The following is a 19,132-nucleotide window of genomic DNA, read 5'->3' as shown; positions in this document are numbered from 1 at the left end:
AGGGCGGCGCAGGCAGGGCAGGACGCCAGGGCGGCGCAGGCAGGGCAGGACGCCAGGGCGGCGCAGGCAGGGCAGGACGCCAGGGCGGCGCAGGCAGGGCAGGACGCCAGGGCGGCGCCCGTGACACACTGGACCTGAACAAAAGGACAGGCAGAAGAGAGGCTGGCAAAGCCAGGAAAACAGGATACAACACAGGCAAAGAGACACTTAACAGCTTAGACTCCTTGGACCTAAACATGGTAACGAGTTCATGGAGAGATATCTGTGACAGCGCACAGGGCAGTTCACTGGGCAGCGCACAGGGCAGTTCACTGGGCAGCGCACAGGGCAGTTCACTGGGCAGCGCACAGGGCAGTTCACTGGGCAGCGCACAGGGCAGTTCACTGGGCAGCGCACAGGGCAGTTCACTGGGCAGCGCACAGGGCAGTTCACTGGGCAGCGCACAGGGCAGTTCACTGGGCAGCGCACAGGGCAGTTCACTGGGCAGCGCACAGGGCAGTTCACTGGGCAGCGCACAGGGCAGTTCACTGGGCAGCGCACAGGGCAGGACATTAGACAGAGCACAAAGTTCAAAAATAGTCATTTTAGGTGGGGAAAACAGTTCTGAGTCAAATGAGACCGTGTAGATGGGTGCAAAAAGTCTATGCGAGTCAAAAGCCATCTTGGCTAGGGCTGAAAGCTTATGAAGCTTAGGTGAGCACATGAAAACTGGCCTACATGACGCAGAAAGTTCAGGATTAACCATTTTATCCTTGACAGGAAGCTCAGGGGGCTCGGTGACAGGCTTTATGGTAGAATCAAGAAACTTGGAAACAGTAGGCTCAGCAAACTTAGTTAAAGCACTAAACTCAAAAAACTCAATTTCAGCCCCTACTCTAACAATAGAAATTGTCTCGGACTCACGTGACCTTAGTGACTCAGGTGGATTACTGGTGACAAAAGACTCAGTGATGTGCTGGGTAGGAGGTTCAGGTTCGGACTCTCTAGTCGTAGAAAAAGGTGAAGACACAGGTCCAGACCCTCCAACCATGACAGGTAGCACATCAGTATCCTCCAACGATTCAGTCTAAGGGGCTTGGTAGACATCTCAGGAGACAGACGAACAGAAGACAGTCAACACACACCCCAGGGCTACGGCAAATGTAGACAGAGCAGAGTTCAAAGGACATACCTCTATTGCCTCTCTGAGAACGGGCGGAGGCTTGACAACAGCTCTTCTGAGAGGTATAGTCCTAGCAACGGCCCGCTGGAGAATGGGTGCAGGAAAGGGTACAGCTATCTGGAACACTGGTGCAGGAATGGCGGCTGCCATCCTGAGAACTGGTGTATATTTGACTATAGCCCTTCTAAAAACAGGTGCAGGAGAAACCATAGCTCTCTGAAGAGTGGGTGCCGGAATAACGGTGGCCATCTCAACCACTGGTGCAGCCATCACTGTCACACTGGGAACAACTGAAGACTCACTGTCGGCCATCTTGACAACAGGTGAAGATTTTACTGGCTCAGTGGTGAAAGGTGTTCTTCGTATAGCCAGTCTAGAACCATGTCCAGGCTTAACCGATGTGATGGCTTCAGAAATAGCTAAGAAATGATCAAAAAAGGCTGCAGACGCCCGTACTGACATTAATGGAGCATCAGCTAGACTAGAGATCAATCGCTGCATACGTGCACAAACTGGAAAAGCGGCCATCTTGTGACGTGACCTGGGTGTGGTGGCTGACATCTTGTGGAGAGATTCGGACGTCTTCGCCGAACAGATGGGGAGAGAGAGATCAAAATCAACGCTGTCAACAGACTGCTTGTGTGTGGATCTCCTCCCTCTCCGCCGACTGCGCGAACAGCGCGAGGAAGACGCGCTCACCAGCTCAGCAGTCTTTGACGAGGAAATTGAAGATTTTGCCTCGGGCAGCTCCGGCGTGAATGAAACACGCCCTCTAAGACGCAAATCTGCGTGACGAGCAAAGGCGAAAAAGTCCATCACATCAAGTCCATCGATTTCACGCATAGGAATCGGCTCACCCAAACAATGGTTAAACCACACCTTCATTTCGGTGTCGTTCAGTCGAAGACCACGAGAATCCGCCCAGAATCTTCGCGCGAATTCCTCCACTGATTCATTCCGCGGACGTAGTGAAGCCAGTTTGGTGCGTCTCTTCCTGAACTCCTTATCCGACATGGCAGGAGACAAACAGGCATCGGAACAAACAACTCCTCTTGCGGAGTTCACAAAAACTGCTGGATCCTGTGTTTGACGGTCCATTCTGTCACGATGTGCACACAGATGAGAAGAGGATGGATCCAAATGCAGTTAAAGAATTTATTTCAACAGGTAAACAAACAAAACACGAGAACACCGGGCAAAAACACCGTAACATTAACACAATGGACCGTGACAAAGGGGTGAACAGGAAGTGGATATATACACAACATTGACCAATGAATTAACCAGAACAATGAAACACTATGACAACAAACAAGGGGAGGAGCATGAAGACAATGAGTAACCAGGGTAACAAAGGACTAGGCGGAGACAATAAATCAACACGAGGAGAAACAGGCAAGACTCAAATACAAACATAATCACTAGAAATAATACTTTAACCACAGGGACAAAACTACTCAAATACAAAGACAGGGTAAGAAACAAAACAAGATATAATGCAAATCAAAAACCATAATCAAAGACCCCAATCAAAAACAGTACATAATACAGTAAACAAGGAACACAGTAATTAATAAACCAAAACATGACAAGGAAATAATAAATCTCAAAAACACACAAACCGAATCCCAACAAGTTGTAATTTAACGAACCCTTTTGCCAAGACAAAAAAACATTTCAGCACAAAAAGGTTATTCCATAAGATACTGTTCTACATTATATAGAACCTTTATTATCATTTAAAAACCTTTGAAGAACCGTATTTGTGAGAATGGTGAGGCCAGGGAAAAATGTACTTAGTGGACATCCCTTTTTATGCCTAAACCAACTCATCAGCCCTCTTCAATAAAAGGCCTGTTCAACTTTATGCGTTGCCAAACCAAACATTCTTTGTGTGACTTTACAGTACTGTGAAAGCAATTTGAAAGCATTGTATTGTACCTTCTTCACAATGTCAGTCCAAATCAGATTTTTCTACAAAACAGATTGGAATCCGATCATATTTGGCAAGTGTGAAAAAACAAACATACAAACAAGCAAAAAAAAAACACAAATAAAATCTGATTTTTACAAATCCATTTCAAGCTACACTCATATATGTAGCTGTATTTAGTCACAATTTTCTGCTTTTGTTTCTTTTACTATTTAGTTTGATGGAGAGATCAGAAACCTCCCCATCCGTGACGCTGGCCAGGTATCTGTCTACTCCACTGGAACGCGCATACGTGTCTTAACTGACTTTGGTTTGAGTGTGAGCTATGATGGCTACTGGATGGTAAAGATCATTGTACCAGCAGCATACAGAGGACTTACATGTGGACTCTGTGGCAACTTTAACAATCATACGGAAGATGACTTCATGACTCCTTCAGGTTCTTTGGCAACTTCAGAAGATCAGTTTGGAGCATCATGGAAGGTTGAGGATGAGATACCATGCAATGATGACTGTGGAGACAACTGCCCTACATGCCAAAATGAGACAATTGCTCGTGGCCTGTGTAAGATCATCACTGACACTCAGGGCCCATTTAGATTCTGTCACGCTTCTGTAGATCCACAAGTGTACTTTGATGACTGTTTATTTGACGTGTGCCTCTCTGGGAACCAGAATGATGTATTGTGCCGCTCTATTCAGTCTTATGTGAGTGCCTGTCAATCTGCCAACGCTGATGTCCTACAATGGAGGGAAAATGTGTCATGTGGTAAGTGACTGGAAAGCCCTTGTTACACTACCAGTGACATTGTCACTGTGTGTCACATATCTCTTTCTATGAGGTCTTTAGGAGACATTCCTAGTTTAGGTTGTCCTAGTAACAGTAGTAAACAAATAAGTAGCCTTTCACCACAGTAATTGATTGCTGACCTGTGCCCGGTTGCATGAAAGTCCTTAAGCTAAGAAATCCCTTAAATATAAGGTTAAGGGTGCCCTTAATAAAAAATGGGTTGCAAGAAAAACCCTTAAGTGAACCTTAAGGCTGTCAATAAGTATTTACCCTTAAATGCTAAAGTATTACCCTAAGTTCTGCTATGCGTTGCAACAAAGTCCTTAAGTCCAATTTTCCCTTAAAAACTTAAGAGACTAAAACAGGTCCCTTAACGTCACACGCGATGGCTAATTGTATGGTTATTTAAGAAAATGTAGCAACGCGCATTTCTAACGATCTAAATAATCCCTAGAGAAAAGTGATGCGCATTTATTAGGAGAATAGCGGTTTGATCGTCCGTCAATCTAAAGTGTTTCCAGATTGAATTACTTTGAGGTTTTATACATGCGGCACTTTACAGTCTGTTATTTGCAATGTTTCATTGTACACAAATCCGCCGTCTGTTGAGCTGCGTGCGTTGATTTCTTACCGCTGTGAGATTTTGTAACTACAGCAACCGCGTCTCCGCTGCCGTGTTTTGGCAGAGACTGCCGTAAAATACTTAATATAAACACTTAGGTAAGGGTGACAGTTAAGACCTTTGTTGCAATGCTCTTAAATAAATCCTTTACCTCAGGGATTTTTTCTCCCTTAGAGAAACCCTCACTTAAGGAGTTTCATGCAACCGGGCACTGAGCTCCACCAGAAGGCAGACTTTTTAAGGAAGTCGTGTCACTGCTCTGATGTCATGACATTTTATCCTACTCGTTAGATTAGCAAGTCAGATACTGCGCATGTGTGAAGTACTTGCCAATCTTCTTAATGGCTGTTTGAAAGTCTGTACAGAGCCCTTCCCAAGAGGATGTCATTTTCAAAAAGTTGACATTTGGCTCTTTATACTTTAATGCGAGACTACAGCGGCCATATTGATAGTTGCAATCTCCCCCATTCATAGTAATAGGAGTGACGCATCTTGTTAATATCAAATATCTTTGGCTCCACTGACTTAAAGGCAGGATAGGCAGGAATTATCTAAAAAAACTTTTTTACAAATTTGTTTAAACTGTCTTTATATATCAATACATAAGTAAAATGTAAGTACTCTTAAAAAGAGAGTATAAAAATCGAGTGTCTGTAGATCTCTCACCACTGTTTTAAACACAGCTAATTTTTCCATTCACTCCACCCTCTCCCTTCTGGGTTTCTTCTAAAGCCACGCCCCCAAAACACATGAACGCGCAAATTACCTCAGACAAGCGGAGAGGAAGGAGCGCGGTGCATGTAATAACACCAAGTCACAATCACATGTAATAATACACCTAACTTTATCACTAGGAATATAAACAGATGGCTTTTATAAACGGATGGCTTTTAGTACTCACTATTAAGCCAGTGTTTTGCATGGAAGAGTTTCCGTGATGAAAGCATTGTTGACTCTGACGAGGACTACACCCCGCAGACAATAACGCTACCGCATCATCGACTCGAGGAAAAGCCACGCGATATTTACTCTCGTTTGATTGCTTCGTTTATTCCTTTTTTGCCTTCGCTGACTGGATATGCAGGTAGTGTAAGATGTGAATGCACTTTCTGTGAGTTGTGAATGCTATTTCTCTGCTGTACTTTTGCTCTTCCTAGAGTGCCTTGTGTACGTTCAAATCAATCGGGTGTGCGCATGTCTGGGCAGATCCCATAGCAACGGGTGGTACCATGGTCGCGAGAGAGAGTGATATTTGAGCAAGCTAATCATTTGTTTCGTCCCGGATGGAAATAATTAACTGTGTTTAACACAGTCATGAGAGGTCTACAGACACTTGAGTTTTATACTCTCTTTTTCAGAGTACTTACATTTTAATTATGCATTTGTATATAAAGACAGTTTAGACAAACTTGTAAAAAAGTTTTTTAGATAATTCCTGCCTACCCTGCCTTTAACTCCCATTGATAGTCGCTTCCAAAAGTCACTTGTCATTTCCTTAAAGTTGAATTTGTCTTTTTCGCATCGCTGGACATACTCACTTACTGTCACCAATGATCACTGTTGCTTGTTTCACTGGAAGTATCCATCTATCACTGGAATGAATTACATCATGCTATTCTGAGTCGTTGGTAGTGTGAACAGAACATAAGTGAAAAAGACCAGTTCAATTGAGTTTAAAATGTGGTGATTCCTCAAGAGATTTCTTTTACTTTTATAGTTTCCAAAAATTCATATTATTTAACATAGTGTGTAACTGTGGATTATTAAGTTTAATAAACTGTGTACTGTAGGATACTAACAGATATTTTAGTATATTGTATAATAAGAGATATTTTCTATATAACTGATAGTTTATTACTCCTCATTACATTTACAGTCATGACATGTCCAGAGAACGCTCACTACGAGCTGTGTGGCACAAACTGTGGTCATACATGTGCCAGCAGCATTGATGCGAGCTGTGAATACACATGCTCAGAAGGCTGTTTCTGTAATGATGGATTTGTGAGAAGTGCAAGACACTGTGTACCTGTGGAGCAATGTGGATGCATGTATGATGGATTCTACTATACTGTGAGTGTCAAAAAAGGTGTTAAAATACATTGCTTTATGTTTTTATGCTAATGTAAGCATTGGTGTATTACTGCTAAATACAATTCTGCAAACATTACTTGGTGCTTTGACATATACTTGTTAAAGCAGTTGATTACAGTATTAACATACAGCACAAATGGTAAACATTTTGCAACTCTGTAAGTGGAATGTAAAGTTAATGATTAATGTTATATTTTAATAGATTGGTGAACAGTTTTGGGTTTCAGACTGTTTGAAACACTGTAAGTGTTTTGGCCCGTATGATCTGCGTTGTTCTACAGACTCTTGCCCACCAGCCATGAACTGTACATATAGAAATGGACATCTTGGCTGCTATGGTAAATTGTTTCATTATTATCAGTGAATACAATAAATGTGACAAACATGAGAAAATACACTCTAAAAATGTTGGGTTATTTTTAACCCAGCATTGGTTCAAAAAGGGACAAATTCAGCCGTTGGGTTAAATTAACCAAGAACATTTATATATTTGACAAAACTGTGAATTAAAAGAACCCAGCATTTTGGGTTTAAACATTTAAGCATAGGTTGAATTTTAACCCAACAGGTTGGGTTCATCCTTTTTTTTTGACCCAAGACTTGGTGGAAAATATACTAGCATTTTTTAGTGTAAATTTCAAACTGCTTTCTCAGTCTCATCATCATAGAAGACCACCTTTATTTAGCTTTCAGCCTAGGCTTGACCCTGTACTTGCTGCTTCCAGCAATGTTTAAGGCAAACAAGGTCGTAGCCAGGATTTTTCAAATACAGAGGACCCCCCCCCCCAAAAAAAAGACACTTGAGAAATACATTTTATATTTTTAAAACAACATATTTATTTTTAATAACAACATGTGCAAACTGTGCACCTTGTGTGTGTCTTCTTGGGAGGGCCCTTTACCTATTATTTCCCTCTCTTCTCCTTCTAACTCTTTCTCCTCCTCAACTGCCTGACTTCCCTCTCCTGTTTCCTCTGTTGAATTTAACATAATAATAATAATAATAATAATAATGCAATGTCTCAGGCCAGAGTTCAGTTAATAGGTTTATTACATACTAGCACAAAGTGCAGGCCATGCTTATTAAAAGAGGCTATTCATCACTTCACAACACATTAATTATCCATATTATGTTTAGCTTAATTGTCAGTGCAGATTAGCTAGCCGCTGAATTTCAGCATTTCAGTAGGATACAGGTTTGAATCTCATTGGTAGCCCTTGGCAAGCACGCTCAAATAGTGAGCGACGCGCATGCGACGCAGCTCAGCTTAAAAATGCTTACATTTTTCAGATTACAGCGTCGAAAGTGCATTGGAAAAGAAGGAGGAAGACAATGCATGGTTTCCGCACGGTTTTAGATGCGAAATGTGAACCGCCCTCAAGACAGCATACTGCAATTTAAAATATAGTTTTGATGCCATGTTGTTATTTGCACTGTTATATGTAATTATCAAAAAGAACAGAAACACATAAGAATCATCAAACAGTTTTCATTTTAATTGCAAACATTAGAGACATGTACTCAATAAATAATTTCATCTATTACCATCATGATTATGTTAATAAAACAATTGTTTTATAATGCATTATTTGCAATACATGCCCACATGAAAAATACTGTACCGTATTTTCCGGACTATGATTCACACTTTTTTTCAGAGCAAATAACAACATAATCTGGTCTTGCTGGTATGACCAACATGGGATGCTGGTGCTAATGCTGGTTTGGTGCTGGTTTAGCTGGTGCTAATGCTGGTTTGGTGCTGGTTTAGCTGGTGCTAATGCTGGTTTGGTGCTGGTTTAGCTGGTGCTAATGCTGGTTTGGTGCTGGTTTAGCTGGTGCTAATGCTGGTTTGGTGCTGGTTTAGCTGGTGCTAATGCTGGTTTGGTGCTGGTTTAGCTGGTGCTATGCTGGTGCTGATGCTGGTTTAGCTGGTGCTATGCTGGTGCTGATGCTGGTTTAGCTGATGTTCACTAGCAAACCAGCACCAAAACACAACATATGCTGGTCTTGCTGGTATGCTGTTTTTTCAGCAGGGTGAACGTACTGTATTACTGCCTGATGAACGTTACTGTGAACTTGTTTATTCTGGAGTTTGTGACTGGCACGCTCTCTCAGTTTAATGTCGTTCAATAGGTGCCAGATTTTTATAGAATCTTCCAGGCGAAAACCCGGCTAAAACAAACTGTAAACAGGCCTTAATGTGTAGCGGAAAAAACACCCAACCTAGCAACACCAGCCCCCAATGATTCACTGCTGCATGTGTCTTTAAAACAAAGACCAGCATGGAGGTGCAGCATGTAGGCGACGCAGCAATGAGTTTTATGACAAGGTCGGTGAGGACGAGGATGGGAAAAATCTCACATTTCTGTGCAACTTTGACCGCCAGCTTTCAAACAGAAAATCCGCAATTTAGTCACATCCACAGCAAACCTGAAACGGCAAATTGAACTTAAAGGTAGGGTAACACATTTTGGAAAATGCTAACGGTAGCCGCCTAGCAATGAAATCACGTGCCCGCCCTCAAGTCAAATTGCCATCCTAAGTCACGCCTCTTTCAAAACACATGAACACGCACAGATCAGACGGTCACATCTCATGTCTCATTCACCAGTGAGAAAACTTTGCAGTACAAAGTGAATAAGACTTCCAACATAACCAACATAAACAACTGGTTTACATCAGAATTAGTTTAAGCACACGTTCTGTTGTGTAGACGTAGTAAATATATCGTTACGCTAATCCGTGAATGAACACAAATTTCATAAACAACACAATGTTTCAACAAAGGAGAATATCTGAATCCATCTCAATACAAACATCACGTACCCACCTTACCAAAATAAACAGTGCAACGACCCTTTCAGACCCTTTGCCTCCTGCAGCTGTTTGCATCTCGTGGTAAAGCAGTAAAGTTACTGATGTTCATTTGGGTTTTTGGTCTTTTGCTGATCCAGGCAGTGTTTGCTGTTGTTGTTATAAAAGATGCATTTCGTTTTGTGGCTCCTGAACAGGTTGTCAATTTAGCAGAAAAGTTTGCCATTCTCGCTGTTTACAGACAGGAGGTGAGCGCACGTGAACGCGCCAATGACGTTTGGTGTATGCGTGGACTCGCTGCGCAGTGGGCATTCAAATTACGCTTACGTATGAGGGGAAAAAAAGGAAACGTCCGTCGGAACGAAATCTATGATTGGTTGAACATTTTTAGGTCCTACGCCTTTCACAGATGACATACATTTCTACAAATACATTTAAACAACTTAACACAGTGATTGCTATCAGAATGTGAGGAGACTTAACTAAAAATGTTTCAGGATCAAATCTGTTACTCTACCTTTAAGGGGGTCGCTGAAGCTAATTCTGACACATTTAGCTTCAGTGTCAAAACTGATAAAATAATTGCTGTCTGTGGTTCTATATGGGCTATAATGGCAATAATTTGTAAAAATAATATGGGAAAAAATAACTATAAATTAGTTCATTTTTGGAACTGTGAACTAGCTCAAAATTTTGAAGTATGAACTAAACTAGTTCATTTTAAACTTTGTGACCTGAACTTTGAACTAGTTAATGTAGAAAGTGAACTTTCCCAACACTGACCCTATTGTTTATCATCCTTATAAATATGGGTCCTTTTTATGCCTAGAAATGTGGGTTATTTTTTTACGCCTAGATATGCGGGTTATTTTCACACCTAGAGAAGGCAAAGCATGACACTGACACGCATCCTGTAGTGGACCATCGTGTGTAGTACACGCCTTGGTGTGATACCTTGTTGAACAAACACAGCTGAAGCAGCTAATCAAAGTGTTCAGGTTGGCTTGATAAATACAGACAGGTGTTTTGGAGCTGGGTTGGAACTGAAGTCTGCAGGGCGGTAGCTTACCAGGAGTAGGGTTGGAGACACCGGGCCTACAGTGTAGTAACAGTGTAGGTCTGACGCAGAAAAATAAATCAGGCTTAAGTAATTTATGGGAAATACGAAGTAACTTATGAAGAGGTATGAGTGACAGTCAAAGCTCTGGACACTTTTGCTTTTCCCAATCCAATTATTTTTCTTATTTTCTTTCAGATATTAATGAATGTCTTCACCCATCAGTGTGTGGGCCGAACGCTTACTGTCACAATTACAATGGAAGTAACTTGTGCTCTTGTTGGGAAGGATTTAAGATCACTGATGTATCTCAAAGTATCAGTGGAAGAAACCCATGCACCGGTGTGTTTTTGATAAGGTTTCATGATTTCGGGCTTTGTGGTTCTCATCTAAAAACCTGGCATTTTAATTTTTTTCATTATTGTATTGTATTGTAAAGTTTTTAAATTTTTGTCCTTGCTGTTATTAAGCATTATTGCTGTTATTATGCATTGCATGCATCTGGTTGTTGCATGCGGATAATATTATTCACTGTTTTTCATTTGTTTAAGATGTGGATGAATGTGCTAAGATACCTGAGGTCTGTGGTCCAAACTCAACCTGCAACAACACTGCTGGGAGTTACAATTGCTCATGTAAGAGTGGATATAATGTAACAGACCCAAACCTCCCTATAAACATCAGTAACCCATGCAGAGGTATTATTGAGAGTTATAGGTTACAGTCAGTTTTTTCTGTTTTTGCTTGAATACTGTTTCAATAGTTACATGTTTTGTAAAATTATCTGGCATTTAGCTGAAATGTGTTGATGATTAGTATTTAGTTTTGAGGGCCGTTGCTTGAAAGTGCTTGAAACCTGTTAGTGCATAATGATTTTTCATTTATTTCATTTCATTATTTTTCAAATAATTTTACATATAATGGAATGAGCAGTATTTTCTACTAACTTATGCAGCACTACCATCTACAACTACAATAAAACCACCACCAAAAACACCATCACCAACAACAGGTATGTACTTTAAAAATAAGAAGATACATCACAAATACATTATGTATTTGATGATAATGAATATTCACCATACTGTATGTTTCACAATTGGAATGTAAGGGAAAGCTTAATATTTTAATTTTAAGCCCCATTAACTAATTTTACTATTTTTTTAAACCCAAATTTATTGTATGGCTTCACTCAGTTAAATAAAAAACTTCATTTTGATCTTGTTCTTGATTTTCCTCAAATGGGTTTGTTTAATTATATAGTACAGAGTAATGATGTGTAGTGTTAATATTGAGTATTGTTGTGTAAAACTGTTGATACTATCCACACATTTAATATTTTTTTATTTGCAGTAATTCTAATGTCAATGAGAGTAAATCAAATTTTTGACACCAGTCTCTTCAGCGAAACTGAAACAAAGTATAAATTCTATGTAGAGACTATTAAATCAGCAGTGAGTATTGCATATTTCCTATTAAATCATTCATAATTTTCTCTTATAAAAAATTATCTTTAGAAAGTCTAAATAAAACAAAACTACTTGAAATCTGAGAGAACGATATACAATGTCTCTTGACAATAAAAGATGATTAAGAATGTATTAACACCGAACACGTTTTTTCATATAGGCCTACCCAAAGTTTTTTATTTTCCCAACCCCCCCAAAATAGGTTTTTGGGCGTAGCTCCTGTGTCTACCTCTTTACTTCTCAACTAAACACAGGGTAAAATAGATACTTCATTACAGTGTTTTCATAAGTACATTGGGTACTTTTGTTTCTTGCAGATTGAAGAAAGTTACAAGCATCTGCCTAACTACATTAAAGGTTCAGTAAAAGTCACTCGCTTCAGGTATTACAGTCTATAATCTGTTTACATTCTAAAGGTGATATTGTTGTCTTAAACCTTTTTGTTAATCAAGTGTTTTGCTATTGGTGTGGTTTGTTTTTTGCGGGATAGGTTTGGTAGCATAATAGCAGACTACACAGTTACTGCAAACAACAGCAATCTGGATGTTACATCCGCAAACACACAGGTTTCTGACACTCTCTTGAAAGCAGGAATCCCTTTAACTCAAGATGCTTTTGTTGAAAGTGGTATGAAATCATAAAAAATTTATATTTTTGAATTATCTTATATGAATCTCTTTGCGATTTGTTTTTATTTCCTGCTGTTTATTGCTCTCAGCTGGTTCTGCTGCCTCACATACGATTTATGAATTTGATGTTATAATGAGCATGAGAATTGCTTGTAAGAACAAGTAAGGTGAGATGAGCTGTATTGCTTTTATTTTCAGAGGAAAAAATCCTGACAACCAAAGCAAAATTTTATCCTCTGCAAGATGTGGAGCTGAGGTGTACGCGTCCAAATTCTGTCGTGGGAACAATTAAATGGAGTGTGAATGGCAAAGATCTTGCAGAAAACAGTGCAAAATACAAAATTACAAATTACAATAGTACTCTCATTGTGAACAACGCTACTGAAAGTGACAGTGGTGAGTTATGTGATTTATCTTTGTACATCAGGGATGGGCAACTGCGGTCCTGGAGGGCCATAATTAAACACACATGAAGCAGCCAATTAAGGTCTTACTAGACATACTAGAAACTTTTAGGCAGGTGTGCTGAGGCGAGTTGGAGCTAAACTCTTGCGGACACCGGCCCTCCAGGACCGAAGTTCCCAATCCCTATTGTACATAATCTTGTTGTATAATAAAGTGGCTTATTGTAGTTTCTGCTGAAAAGACTTACTAAATTAACTATGATATATGAACTGCCTGTACATTGAAAAATTCTTGAACTGTCAGAATTGATTAAAATAATAGTAAATGATTGATTTTGCTTTATGAAATAATGTTACTGTTATCTTTGTTCACTTGCAGGTAGATACTTGTGTATCATAGAAAGGTCCACATTACCTTACATTCAGTGGCAAAGAGTAGTTAATGGACCACGTCCCAATATCATAGTGGATAAAATTAAAATAAAGTTTCAGTGCCAAGACCAGACTGTGCCATTAACATGCTGTGCAGAAGGCTACTCAGTTGAGTGGGACCGGATTCCTGCTGGTGATAACGTGACGAATTCAGGTTGTACATAGTTGTTATATTCTCATAAATTGTGTTACCTAACGTGTGTCCGATGAAACGTCTATACTGTATTGGGATATGAATTTAAATTTAAACCTCCAGCGATTTTGAACAAATAATGTAACCAATTTATTTATTATATAATATAAAACAAAAAAACATACCAAAAAAGTATTTTTTTTCTTCAAAAGTACAAATGTTCCAAGTATACTGAGGTCAAATTATCAATTTATATGAGGAACAAATGCGAAACCAATCACCATCCACTGAAAATCTCAGATCCGGTGTGTGTACACCTTTTCAAAAACTGATACATCATTGTTGAATGTGAAATATCATTGGCTCTCATGTGTCTTGTGATTGACTGCATCATTACGTCAGCTTTGAATAGGTGTGTTCGACTTCATGCGGCGCTGCGCAGACCGAAAGGCGGCTGACTTGAAGCAGTGCATGTCGGTTAGTCATTTTGTCCGACTTGAGCTGCCGCTGCAGGCAAGTGACTGTGTCACATGGTTTTAAAGAACTGCGAAAGGGATTTGAGATCAGCCGCCTGAGTCAGCCAGCACATTTTCCGAAGAGGAGCTGCACGGGCTGTAATGACGACATAGCTGTTTCACGATTGGTCAGATTCACCACAAGACAACAATCATGTGTGTTTCATGTTTATTTTCACCCCCTCAGTTCCACAAATGCTCACAAATCTGTATTTTTATAACAGTTAAAACTCTTTTCATGTAGTCGCGATGTTATATTGTGTCATGTACATCAAAATAAAATGGATCAAAAATGTAGACCCCACTACATTGGTATTTAAAAAAATATATATGCTTAACTTTATTCCTGTAAAAACAGATGCTGTAAGCCTCTTCAGTTCCACTCATGCTCATACACGGACATTCAAAACATTCAAAACAATTAACTTTTTATGTTTACATCATACAAATCATGTTTACTACGATAAAGCAAGCAAACGCCACGTGATCAGCCATGCCTGATGTAAATGAAGCAAACTACGGGAACCAGTGCTTTAAGTGGCCCAAAAGAGGTGCCGGTACTCTATTTTTTATTTTTTTTTGCTGACTCGACTCCTATATTGAAGGGGTTTTATATTCAGCAGTCAACAGACGACCTTGTAAAAAAATAATAAATCCATTTATAAGTTTCTGGATTTGATTGAGCTAGAAATAGCTACTGAACATAAATAAAATGTGCAAAAGGATTTTGAAAAAATACCAAAGAGCTACTGTAGAGCTTTTGAACATAAATAAAATGTGCAAAAGGTAGATATGTGAGTCAAATTTTCAGCATGGTTAAATGCTAAAACTAGTTGTTCAGATAGAAAGAGCTTGAAAAAAACTTTAAAATGACGTGAAGACCATGTCTATGGGTTCAAGAATAACAAAATACTGGCCATTTGAAACTCGAAAGTCATTTATTTTGTCCCATTGTTTTCCATTTTGCGGGTGGTAAAACTACTGTGCACGTCGTTCAAATTCATTGAAATTTCGTTCACTTGTAGTTTAGCAATTACACTAAATGTATATTACAATTTTCAAGAATGTTTTCTGCACATCGCCTGAGGAAATCCGAAGTTGCGTCGAGAGGAACCAAACTGACAGCTGCGACAGCGGAGATTATCACGTAAATACAAAAGGGTATTGAATAAGGCTGGCGTCTGACCTGCAGCGATATCATTCTGACTTGGTGGGATGTCAGGAAGCGTACTTTAAGGGTGCTCTGAAAAGCCGCAGCGCAGCCAAAGGATTAAATTAAACCTTTGATTTTTAAACAGATGTGCAAATGAGCGTTCCGGTACGCTAAAAGCACTGACGGGAACCACAGTGTGTCCGACTTCACGTCTCCATTTCAGCTCGTCCCAGTCTGCATGCGGCTAATCTTGTCGATTGGTTATATCCAGCCACAGCCGATGTCGAACACACCTAAAGTAAAATGGCATTAGCTTTGATTGGTTGTGTCATGCTAATGTTAAAGAGCACATATTATGTTATTAGAAAGGTTCATATTTGCTTTTGGGAGTCCCCAACAACAGGTTTACGTGCATGCAAGGTCAAAAAAACACTTTTCTTTTTTATTTAATATGCTTTAAAAATGTCTGTGTTTTCAAGCGACTCTTAAATTAAACATTTGGAAAAAAAATCACTCCTTTAAGTGACCCTACTATGTTCTGATTGGTTGCAGCTGCACATTACTCTGTGTTTACAAAGGGACTACAGTGAACGTTGTTTGCATCTTTCTTCTTTATAAAAATAATATTGTTCAACACTATTATACACTCACTTAAAGGATTATTAGGAACCCCATACTAATACTGTGTTTGACCCCCTTTCGCCTTCAGAACTGCCTTAATTCTACGTGGCATTGAAATTCTTTAGAAATGTTGGCCCATATTGATAGGATAGCATCTTGCAGTTGATGGAGATTTGTGGGATGCACATCCAGGGCACAAAGCTCCCGTTCCACCACATCCTAAAGATGCTCTATGTCACTCTGGTGACTGGGGGGGGCATTTTAGTACAGTTATCTCATTGTCATGTTCAAGAAACCAATTTGAAATGATTCCAGCTTTGTGACATTGTACATTATTCTGCTGGAAGGAGCCATCAGAGGATGGGTACATGGTGGTCATAAAGGGATGGACATGATCAGAAACAATGCTCAGGTAGGCCGTGGCATTAAAACGATGCCCAATTGGCACTAAGGGGCCTAAAGTATGCCAATAAAATATCCCCCACACCATAACACCACCACCACAAGCAGCTTGCACAGTGGTAACACGGCATGATAGATCGATGTTCTCATTCTGTTTACCCAAATTCTGACTCTACCATCTGAATGTCTCAACAGAAATCGAGACTCATCAGACCAGGCAACATTTTTCCAGTCTTCAACTGGCCAATTTTGGTGAGCTTGTGCAAATTGTAGCCTCTTTTTCCTATTTGTAGTGGAGATGAGGTGTACCAGGTGGGGTCTTCTGCTGTTGTAGCCATCTGCCTCAAGGTTGTGCGTGTTGTGGCTTCACAAATGCTTTGCTGCATACCTCGGTTGTAACGAGTGGTTATTTCAGTCAAAGCTGCTCTTCTATCAGCTTGAATCAGTCGGCCCATTCTCCTCTGACCTCTAGCATCAACAAGCCATTTTCGTCCACAGGACTGCCGCATACTGGATGTTTTTCCCTTTTCACACAATTCTTTGTAAACTTTAGAAATGGTTGTGGGTGAAAATCCCAGTAACTGTGAAATACTCAAACCGGCCCGTCTGGCACCAACAACCATGCCACGCTCAAAATTGCTTAAATAACCTTTCTTTCCCATTCTGACATTAAGTTTGGAGTTCAGGAGATTATCTTGACCAGGACCACACCCCTAAATGCACTGAAACAACTGCCATGTGATTGGTTGATTAAATAATTGCATTAATAATAAATTGAACAGGTGTTCCTAATAATCCTTTAGGTGAGTGTGTAAATAAAGCCTCAAAAGGAAAAAGTTTCTTAACATTTATGTTAGTTAACCAGGCCCACAGCTTGGTAGTAGCTTTGCAGCTTTTGCAGATTGTTTACATTACTTACAACTACGATACACTGCATGAAAGGTAATTTTCACAATCCCATAATTGGTCTCATTCATGAAACACGAGCAGAACGAATTTTTGTGTAAATCGTTTGTAAAGTCCTTTTGGCGTAAACTTTTGTATTCATGAAAATGTTCGTATTTTCCAAATGTTATTTGGTACGAAAGAAATCTACACCTGCTCCCAACCACGCGTAAATTGTGCGTTTAACATCCGAACGTTTTGCTCATTAATAAGGCTGTATTTTAATTCACCGTAATCATGTACATATTACACAGCATTTTGTAAAAAATATTATATAGGAATTATATACGTTTTTTCTTTTCACTTTTATGATAAAGCTCCAGTAATAGCATCTGCAAACGGAACACTTTAATCAAATAAATTATTGATTTCAATAGGGCTGGGCAAAGGAATAGCCCCTCAATTGTTACGGAAATTGTTTCCTATAAAATGTCCAAAATCAGGCATAACACATTTACGATGGCTAATATATAGATTTGGCAGAGCGCTGCGCAAAAGGCGTATTTTCAGAGACCGCGAAGACTTACTTGCCGAGAATGAAGACTGGTTAATGAGTCGTTTCAGGCTACCCAGACCAGTTCTTTTGTGAAAAGTTAAATCTGCTCACATGTAAACTGCTTGTGTATTTCCTCTAAAATTATATTTTTTATTTTTAATAAGATTTTTTCGAAGTTAACTTATTCGTTTTTTGCAGTCAAGCTTCATGTCGAACCATTTTCTTTTCACTTCTGGGACTGTTCGATTAACAGATGAAATTTCATTAACAGCATCTGTAATGTCCTGCCAAGATTCCTTTTTTTAGGACCTGAGACGCCACTATGTATGCTTGAAAATAAAGTGTGGCGTTTTGAATTAATTTCTGATAATAAAACTTCAATTTCTGCATCTGAGAAATGTTTCTTTTTCATTTGCTTTTAAGAAGACATGTTGAAATCCTTCGTTTGCTGTCATAATATGATGCCCATATATAGTTTTCAGTCGGATTTAATGGGCGGGATTTATGGTAATTGAGAATAAGCGTGCACGCGCGTCCCATGTACGATTGATAGGAATTCATGAACACATACACACATTTCACTATCAAATCTGACGTTTACGAAGTATTTGTGAATCAGGAGGAGAGTTTTCGGGAAGGTCTGTTTACGTGCAAATCACTCACATATTTACTCATATATTTACGAATGTTTCATGAATGAGACCCACTATGTGCATTTAGGTTTATGTTTGAATGCAGCACATACAGTCGGACCTCAGAGTTTTTCATATAAAGTTATTGCATGGTTTAAGTTCGCAAGATTTTCAAAAAAAGTTGTTTTTAATACTTTCATCTGTTGTTTTATTTATGCACTAAATACCTATGGTTGTACTTTTACTTACAGTATGTGTACAGTGTTGTGTTTAGGGTAGAGGTTGAGTGAGATTCTTTAAAAAATCTTTTAAATTATAAATGTTTATGATTTAATTATCTACTTTTACAAATGCAGATAATTAAATGGGTCATGATCTGACACCTAAAGCTGGAAGTAAAGTAAAATTTTTTAAACATGCAAGGGTTCGCATACACTGTATGTGCACCGCCGGACTTTTCTAACCATGCATACCTTTTTACGCGTAATTTGCATGTGCGTACAGGAGAATGTAGTATGTAGCTTGTAAAAACAGACTATGTGGTCGTGATTTTTTTTTTTAAGGACAATCTGTATTTTACTGTTTTTTACTGTTATATAGTAATTTTTATTTGCCTGTTTTATGCAACATCAGGATATGGCTGTGTCACATTACAACATAAAATATTTAGCACAAATTGTGGGTCTAATGAAATCTTCACATGTCGACTAAAGGACATGCCAGAATTACAAACATTTGATTATAGCAGGAGGACAGTCCAAGTTCAGACAGTCAGAGGTGAGCATTAAATATTTAAAGTTATTTATTTGTCACATACACAGTTTG

The 19,132-nt window shown here is 39.3% G+C and overlaps 2 protein-coding genes and 1 long non-coding RNA gene across 3 annotated transcripts in view; all 3 read left to right on the top strand.

Moving 5' to 3' along the window:
- The window catches only part of LOC129429175 (alpha-tectorin-like), a 44,243-nt gene extending 33,321 nt beyond the window's left edge, over positions 1-10,922 (top strand). The window contains exons 9-13 of the mRNA XM_073855390.1: positions 3,312-3,864; positions 6,384-6,580; positions 6,804-6,939; positions 10,675-10,834; positions 10,916-10,922. Coding sequence (XP_073711491.1) covers positions 3,312-3,864; positions 6,384-6,580; positions 6,804-6,939; positions 10,675-10,834; positions 10,916-10,922 — 1,053 coding nt within the window. The remainder of the gene's footprint in view (positions 1-3,311; positions 3,865-6,383; positions 6,581-6,803; positions 6,940-10,674; positions 10,835-10,915) is intronic.
- A 108-nt stretch (positions 10,923-11,030) lies between these two features.
- Positions 11,031-11,930, top strand: LOC141350598 (uncharacterized). Its single transcript, XR_012358696.1, has 3 exons — positions 11,031-11,174; positions 11,432-11,488; positions 11,830-11,930. It is a non-coding gene; the product is annotated as an uncharacterized lncRNA (long non-coding RNA).
- Positions 11,931-12,062: 132 nt separating this feature from the next.
- Positions 12,063-19,114, top strand: LOC129429683 (uncharacterized). Its single transcript, XM_073855389.1, has 6 exons — positions 12,063-12,074; positions 12,200-12,327; positions 12,436-12,572; positions 12,773-12,970; positions 13,358-13,564; positions 18,941-19,114. The coding sequence occupies exons 1-6, from the start codon at positions 12,063-12,065 to the stop codon at positions 19,093-19,095; spliced, it is 837 nt and encodes a 278-aa protein (XP_073711490.1). The 3' UTR covers positions 19,096-19,114.
- Positions 19,115-19,132: the final 18 nt, after the last annotated feature.

This window comes from Misgurnus anguillicaudatus, chromosome 18, assembly GCF_027580225.2.
Source record: "Misgurnus anguillicaudatus chromosome 18, ASM2758022v2, whole genome shotgun sequence".
Lineage (NCBI taxonomy): Eukaryota > Metazoa > Chordata > Actinopteri > Cypriniformes > Cobitidae > Misgurnus > Misgurnus anguillicaudatus.
This window is presented reverse-complemented; position numbering and strand designations above follow the sequence as displayed.